This window comes from Arvicola amphibius, chromosome 12 (assembly GCF_903992535.2).
Source record: "Arvicola amphibius chromosome 12, mArvAmp1.2, whole genome shotgun sequence".
Taxonomy (NCBI): Eukaryota; Metazoa; Chordata; class Mammalia; order Rodentia; family Cricetidae; genus Arvicola; species Arvicola amphibius.
In genome coordinates, this window is record NC_052058.2 from 125,392,595 (window position 1) to 125,400,634 (window position 8,040).

General features: G+C 44.0%; 1 protein-coding gene across 1 annotated transcript; it reads left to right on the forward strand.

The window, feature by feature from the left end:
* Nucleotides 1-2,637: 2,637 nt before the first annotated feature.
* Nucleotides 2,638-3,628, forward strand: LOC119803018 (mas-related G-protein coupled receptor member A-like). Its single transcript, XM_038314215.1, is given in 2 exon segments — nucleotides 2,638-3,501; nucleotides 3,503-3,628. Coding segments are annotated over 2 exon segments (960 nt in total). The 5' UTR covers nucleotides 2,638-2,667.
* Nucleotides 3,629-8,040: the final 4,412 nt, after the last annotated feature.

Consider the following 8,040-nt stretch of genomic DNA (forward strand, 5'->3'; position numbering starts at 1 on the left):
TGCCACTTGCAGCAGGTGGAAGAGATGACCATGGAGTCAAGAGAGAGGGAGGGAGAGCTGGCCCTGCCCCTCACTAACTGCAGCAATTGGGAGAGCAAGCCCTAACCCTTGCCTGGGCCAAACAGTAGAGCTGGCCCTGGTGTTGTGGGTGTGGTGGAGTCATCCCCAAGGGCATGAGAGCATGAGAACTGGCCCTGCTCCTTGCTGCCTACTACAGTGGGTGAGTTAGCTGGGGCAGTGCTGGAGAACTTAACCTGAGGCTGATGATGAGGGAAAACCAGCCGACTGACCAATCCAGCTACCATCCCAGCCCAGAACCAAGGCTATGAGTTGGTCCACTCCAACATCTACCCCATCTATTAAACTGCTAGAGTATTGAAGTGGCTGGACCTGCAGATCTAAAGCAGTAGGAACTCTAAGGACAGGATATCCAAGCGGAGTCCCAGTGAGGCTCAGTATAAATGATGTAGTAGATGCCAGAGCCCTCGAACCAGATCTCTAACTCATTGCAATGAACAGTTACAAGTAAAGATGTACAGACTAAAGGGTATTTTGTGTGACTCACCACAGTTTCCATGCTGAGACTTTAGTTCGTTTGATTTTTTTTCTTGTTGTTTTTTGTTTTTCTTTCAAATTTTATTTTATTTTTGGTGAGGGATATTGCAAGTGCAGAGGGCAGATATGAAGGGATGCATGATGTAAAAGACACAGACTCAATAAAAAATTATATACATATAAAATATAATTCTATAATACTGTGACACAGAGTAATATACAAGCAGCAATAAATGGAGGAGCAGAGAAAAAGGATTTACCTTAATAGTTCACACATCACACTCTCAGGGATTCCCTGTAGAGAGTACAACTCTGCTCCAGATTCCTAGCTCTCCTCAGGAATCACAGTAGAAAATTCTATGATCCAGAAACCTTTTCACCCTGAATGTACTACATGAACACCAGCTCAAGCAGTAGCTGGGCGCACAAAGGCCTTGACTTCAACAGCCTCTGAGACCTTGGCCAATGAGGCTGGGAAAGCACTTCCACTGTGGCAGGATGCCCTCGGGGCTCGTTCACTCACAGGAAAGTCTTTCAAATTAGTGAACTAGTTTGCACCTTTGAACTTACAATGCAAAGAGGTGAGTCTGGCCAGTGGATAGAATCTTGAAATGCCCTCAGAAAACTTTCTATTTATTGGCCACAGTAATTTTCTGTTTGTTTGGTTTGGTTTTTCTCAACTTGTCTGCCTCCATCAGATTGGCCAGTAGGCAAGTCTGTAGGCATTTTCTTGATTAATGATTGATGTAGAAGGGTCCCATCCACTTGTGGGATGAAAAATCCTTGAGTAACAAACTAGTTAACAGTGGTCTCCATTTCTTGTACTTCAGTTCCTGTCTCCATGTTCCTGTATTGAGTTTCTTCCCTGACTTCCCTCAGTAATAATCATAAAGCATGATATGAGAGTTTTAAGCTTGAAGCAAATAATTTTCACCCCAAGTTACTTTTGGTTACGATGTTTTATCACAAGAGAAACACTAACTAAGACACTACTGTCCTAGTGCAGTGCTTGGCTTCTTCTTGATGGTGCTACTCTCTTTAACAACCATGCACTCACTGATCACAGATTATAATTGACTTTATTCTGGTCAAACTACACATCTTTCATGATGGGGTGTGTAGTGATGTAGAGCATCATGGTGGGAGGGTATAGTGATGTGAGGAGAGAAAGCCTTAAGCAGCACCTACAATAGATCAGGGATGAGTAATAAAATGCCTTGCATGGCATCATCCAATGAAAATTTCTTTGTCTCCGTAAGCATTAGTCTTCCCTTCCAAGTAGGTTAGTCAAAAAACTAAGTATAAATAACTTGTTGTTATGGATTTCCTGGTTTCATGAAAAAGAAAATGCATCAGATCCTACAACTAGCTGTACAATTTTTTAAATTCCATAAATGGGAACAGGGACCAAAACAGTCATTGTCTCTTAGAGAGGGCATCGAGAATGGGGTGCATTCAGTGCTGGATGTCTGTCTGAATCCCCGAAGAACAATGCATCCTCCTGCCTCTGTAAATTCCTGAAATCAATGACTGCTTTTGTAAGGGTGTGTGTGTGTGCAAGCAAGCAAAGCAAACTTCCAGATTCTGATTTTTCCTCTAAATGAATATTTCATTCCATGTTGTTGGCTTCTTTGCTCCTTCTGTATTTCATTTAAGCCTGGTGGTTTCTTAATCCACAATATTGATTGCCATTTTGAAAATAATTAGAACATTTTCCTGCTTATCTCCCATACACACACACACACACACACACACACACACACACACACACATTGCACTGTGGTGATAATTCTACAGAACTGCTCAAAGGGGTAGGAGCAGGTTCCAGGGCTTTGGGATTTTTAGTAAATTGTATGAACTCTGCCAGCCTGAATCACTTCCCGTGAAACACAAGATGTTAACATAGGCCTATCAATTAATTAGTGATCATAAAAAGTACATTATAAACATGTCTGAAAATCTCATAATAAACCCATCACCTTATACAGTTAATATGTGCTGAAAAGTACATCTTTAATAAAAATGTATATACATACAGCAGGCTCACCTCTTCTCTGTGTTCCCAGCATCACCATGGCAGGGTTTCTGAGCCTCAACACCTCAGCCTCAGGGATGGCAGTCACAACAAATCCAATGGACAAAACTGTTCCTGGGAGTTTCAACAGCAGGACCCTGATCCCAAACTTGATGATTGTCATCTCAGGACTAGTAGGACTGACAGGAAACGCCATTGTGTTCTGGTTCCTGGGCTTCTGCTTGCGCCAGAACACCTTCTCCGTCTACATCCTAAACCTGACTGTGGCTGACTTCCTGTTTCTCGTCTGTCACATCATAGACTCCACACTGCTTCTCCTCAAGTTTTCCTATCCTGACATTATCTTCCTCCCGGCCTTTAACACAGTCAAGATGGTTCCCTACATAGCAGGCCTGAGCATGCTCAGTGCCATCAGCACCGAGCGCTGCCTGTCTGTCCTGTGCCCGATCTGGTATCGCTGCCGCCGCCCGAAACACACATCAACTGTCGTGTGTTCTGCGATCTGGATCCTGTCCATATTGATCAGCATTCTGAACCGGTATTTCTGTGGCTTCTTAGATACCAAATATGAAAATGATAACTGGTGTCTGGCATCAAACTTCTTCCTTGCCGCTTGCCTGATATTATTGTTTGTGGTCCTCTTTCTGTTCAGCCTGGCCCTGCTGACCAGGTTGTTCTGTGGTGCTGGTCGGATAAAGCTCACCAGACTCTATGCTACCATCATGCTCACGGTGCTGGTTTTTCTTCTCTGCGGTTTACTCTTTGGCATCCACTGGTTCCTGTTAATCTGGATTAAAATTGATTATGGCGTATTTGCTTATGGCCTTTATCTGGCATCTCTTGTTCTGACTGCCATTAACAGCTGTGCCAACTCTGTCATTTACTTCTTCGTGGGCTCCTTCAGGCATCAGTTTGAAGCATCAGACCCTCAAGATGGTTCTCCAGAGGGCTCTACAGGACGCCCCTGAGACGGGTGAAAATGGAAGCAGTGTCCCTCAGGACACCACAGAGATGTCAAGCAGCAGAGTGGAGCAGTGACGAAGAGCACTGCCTGGACCTCAGAGGTGACTTTGGAGAGATCACCGCTCTGTGCTCTTGACAGCTGGCTGCTCTCCTCTCAGCCCTGTGACCTGACACGCCTCAGTGGCTCATCAACGTCTACAACAGATCACCGTTGACTTAGCTTTTTCTACCTTTCCTGAGTAAAAGTATTTATCTGAAAGTATCGTGTCTTCATCCTCCTTGACATGAATAGAATTCTCAAGCTAATGTCCTCTGAACGCTTTCTTTGCAACTTTTGTTGCCATGGAAATAGCCCCTATCTAAAACCATGACTCTTGTTTGCGATTGTTCTGTACTGGACAGTAAAGACGAAGGAGCTCCATGGTTTCCTGGGAACCACTCTCAAGAGACAATGCCTTCGGCAACAGCAAAAGTGTTTGCGATCATAATGCTCATGGTGCTGATAGTAGCTCTCTGTCGTGAGACTACTGCACAGTTTACAGAGACAGACGCCAAGGCCCAGGCACTGTGCTGCCTCGCACACTCCCACAGCCCTGTGATGCAGCAGCAGAATCCCGGGGCTCCAGTCAGCTGACCCCAGCAGTCACAGATCTGAAATAACTGTGATGTGTACGCTATGAGTTCTAGACTAAGAAGAAGGGTTAGGCTATGTTCTCAAGCTGGTTCCATGACCGCCTTAGAGCTCATGTCCATCCACAGAAACACAAGCAGGTACCGGAGTCAGGAAATGTTGCTGATCTGATCGATCTTATTCCCTAAGGAATCTGGGGCCTGTTTTCTGAACAAGGTTGTAGAATTTGATCTTACTGTAATCACAGCCTGAATATAAGAACCATACTGATTAAGAAAGACCCAGAAATGTACCCTCTCCACCATGCCTGTAATCAAAATGAGCACATTCTCCTTTACGTGACTGACAGCTGCCGGGATTTGGAGAGGCTGCTGTGACATGTTCTTTCTGAATGTGGAGATGGTACGAGTCAGGCATCAGTATTACCCCGTGACTCTGTTGGCCATAAAATAGATGTGATTGTGTTCCTAGTCTCAGTCCCTGCTCCCAGCAGTATACAAGAGGTCTCCTTACACAGAGCTATCATACAGGTGCAACTGCCTCTGATTCCATCCAGAATAAAACACAGATATGTCAAGAGAAGAATACCTCATTTGTAACTATGCAATTGAAGTGCGTAAATTGGAGATTTCCTGGGATGCTTGAAATCTAAACCTATGATTCTATAATTTAAACCATCATATAAAATTTTGTGGCAGGGTGGGAAAATAAACAGTCTAGATACAATAAAATGGGACAGGGAGGAATTCATTGTGGCATTGTTAATAAAATAATAATAAACCTTAAGATTCTTAAATGAATGTTTATCAGGGCACACGTGCACACGTGCACACATACACACACATACACACACACACACACACACACACACACACACACAGACACACACTTTTTACTATCCTGGCCTTTGCTGGAGAAGCTGGAGGACCATGAGCTCTGAGCAGTGTTTGCAGTAGCCCTGACAGACAACTGGCACAAACATACAAAAGCAGCCAGAGCCAGCTCCAAAATAATGTCAACTCAGACAGGGTCGTCAGCCCTGCACTAGTCAAAACACAGAGCAGATGGGCTTCAGAAGCTCTGAGGACAGTGGAGTAAGATGTGGTGTGACAATGCTTATGCTCTCCCTTTACCTTGTCCTTTACTCCTTCCCAAAAGCCACTGGAAGAAAAGATAAAAATTTAAATACTGCTAAATTACCATAAATGCTTGGGTCATTTTCTTCCTGCCTAGGTGTCTGGGTTATAATACCTCTCCAGAAGACTAGTATCTTTATTAGAGGTGACGGACACCCATGTACTCATGTGGATCATCTACCTACAAACTGCCCTGCTGAATACATTGTATTCTGGTTTAATTGTAGATGTGTGTGTGTGGTGTGCATGTATGCATTCTAGTGTGCATGTGTATGCTCACTCGTGTGTGTGCCTGCACATGTGTGCATGTATGTGCGTGCATGTGTGCACATGTGTGTGATAGGTGTGCAAGCATATGAGCATGTGTGTGTGTGTGTGTGTGTGTGTGTGTGTGTGTGTGTGTGGTGCTTGTCACCTGTTGTTTGAGACACCCCACCCCCATTAGCCTGGACTTCATCACACAGGCCAGGAGAGTTAGCCTTCAAGCTTCCAGGGATTCTATCTCCCACCCTGTCTCCTGCCTTGCAGCACTGATTACAGGCATGCACCACCACACCCTGCTTTTCACATGGTGTATTAGTTACTTATGTTGTTATTGCAACAAAATATCTGAACAAAGCAACTTGAGGAAGGAAGGGTCTATTTTGAGTTATGATCCAAGGTGAGGGCTGTCATGACAAGACTGTCACAGCAGCAAGAACCTGAGGCTGCTGCCTACTTCACAACCTTTGTCGGGAAGCAGAATAATGAATGTTCCACACCCATCCACTTCTCTCCTTATTCGGTCCTGGACCGCAATTCATGGAATGGAGACACCCACATTCAGGGTGGGACTTCCCACTTCACAGAGGTTCCCAGAGACTAGCCTAACCCAGATAACCCTTGTCTTCTAGGTGGCTCTAGATCCTATCAGACAGACAATAAGCATCAAGCATCACACATGGTCTTCAGGCTCACAAACAAGTGCTTTCCTGGCTGAGCTATCTTCCCAGGCCCACTTGAGAATTCATTAGCTCAGAAGTGTTGCGTGATTGGACTCACATACTAACTTTGAGTTTGTCTTTTTCTTCTCAGAATACTGTCCTTAGGAGTCATCCAAGTTGAAGTGTGCACTAATAGTCCATTGCTGACTTGTTTTAATGATAGAGCAGGATTCTATGATAAGATCACATAGGTTTTTCCACATGTCACAAGCAAGAGGGTGTTGGGATTGTTTCCAGACTAGCTATTATAAATAAAGATGAGTTCAGAGTGCCTGCACAGATTTTTAAGTGAACATCATTTTCCATTGCCTAGGATGTGTGCCACAGTGGAACATTGGGTAGAATATGAAGTATATGTTTAATTTTCCAGGAAACGCAAAAGTACTTTCCATAGTGCTAAGCTGTGTTACTTTCCTATTGGTAGTGTGTGAAAACTAAGCTTTCTCCAAACCATTGCCAGAGTAATTTAGCCATTCTGTGAGGAACACAGCAAGCTCATCCAGTTTCTTATGAGCCTTCTCTCTGTAGTTCATAAATGGGACCTTCTTCACATGGACTAACTTCTGTCTCTCTGGTTTGATCACATCTTTTTTTCATTGTGCTTCTTATTTTATTCTTCCACAACTGTTGTATAGCATTTTCCTAGAGATTCAAACACTACATCCTTCACAGAAGCTCATTAAGAAAGAAAGTAGGCCAGCCTGGTGGCATAAGCCTTTAATCCCAGTGCTTGGGAGATAGAGGTAGATAGATCACTGTGAGTTCAAGGCCTCCCTGGTCTCCAAAACAAGTTCTAGGGCAGCAACGTCTCCATATAGAGGTCTTAAGTCTCTGGCTCAAATCTTACTCCATAAATAAATAAATAAATAAATAAATAAATAAATATACTGTAAAAAGAAAGAAAGCAAAACTTTCAAAATAGCTTCAGAAAGTCCTGGAAGCTGATCAGATTCACTAGGCCCCTTGCCTCCCCAAGAAGATAAAAACTGTAAGGACTATTAAGAACTACTGTCAGTCAATCCAAGCAACAAAGAAGTCTTTGAGGCTAGACTGTAGATGGAGCAGAAGGGCTGCGTCCCACTACCCAGCTAGCTTTACACCCGAAATAACTACACGGAAACTGTATTCATTTAAACACTGCCTGGCCCATTAGTTCTAGCCTCTTATTGACTAATTCTCACATCTTGCTTTAACCTGTATTTAGTAATCTGTGTAGCACCACAAGGTGTGGCTTACCAGGACAGATCTTAACCTGCGTCTGTCTTGGAGAGGAGAGGCATGGTGACTGTCTGAAGCGTCTGCCTAACTTCCTTCTTCCCAGCATTCTGTTGTCTACTACACCTATCTAAATCCTGCCCTATCAAAAAGCCAAGGCAGTTTCTTTATTAACCAATAAGAGTCCTCCATCACTCGACCAACTGCCTAGAAGAGGCTCAGACTACCTGGGGCACCTGGTCAGGACACTCCCACCTGTGGAGCTGTCTACAGTTGTGCAGTGCATTCCGTTACCCCAGGTCTTATAAGCTGTCACCCATACTAGGGTGGCTTTTACATATCCAGCTGTCCTTGAGTCCCTTCTGCTTCTATAAGTAACCCTTCATCCATATTCTTGTATGGAACCCCAACAAATGTCATTGGTTCACCAAGATGGACTTTGGTACTTCAGTGGTAGCTGTACTTTGCTCTGTCATCTGCTCCCTTCCTGGAGAGAGTAGATGTGTGTGTTTCAACTCCTCA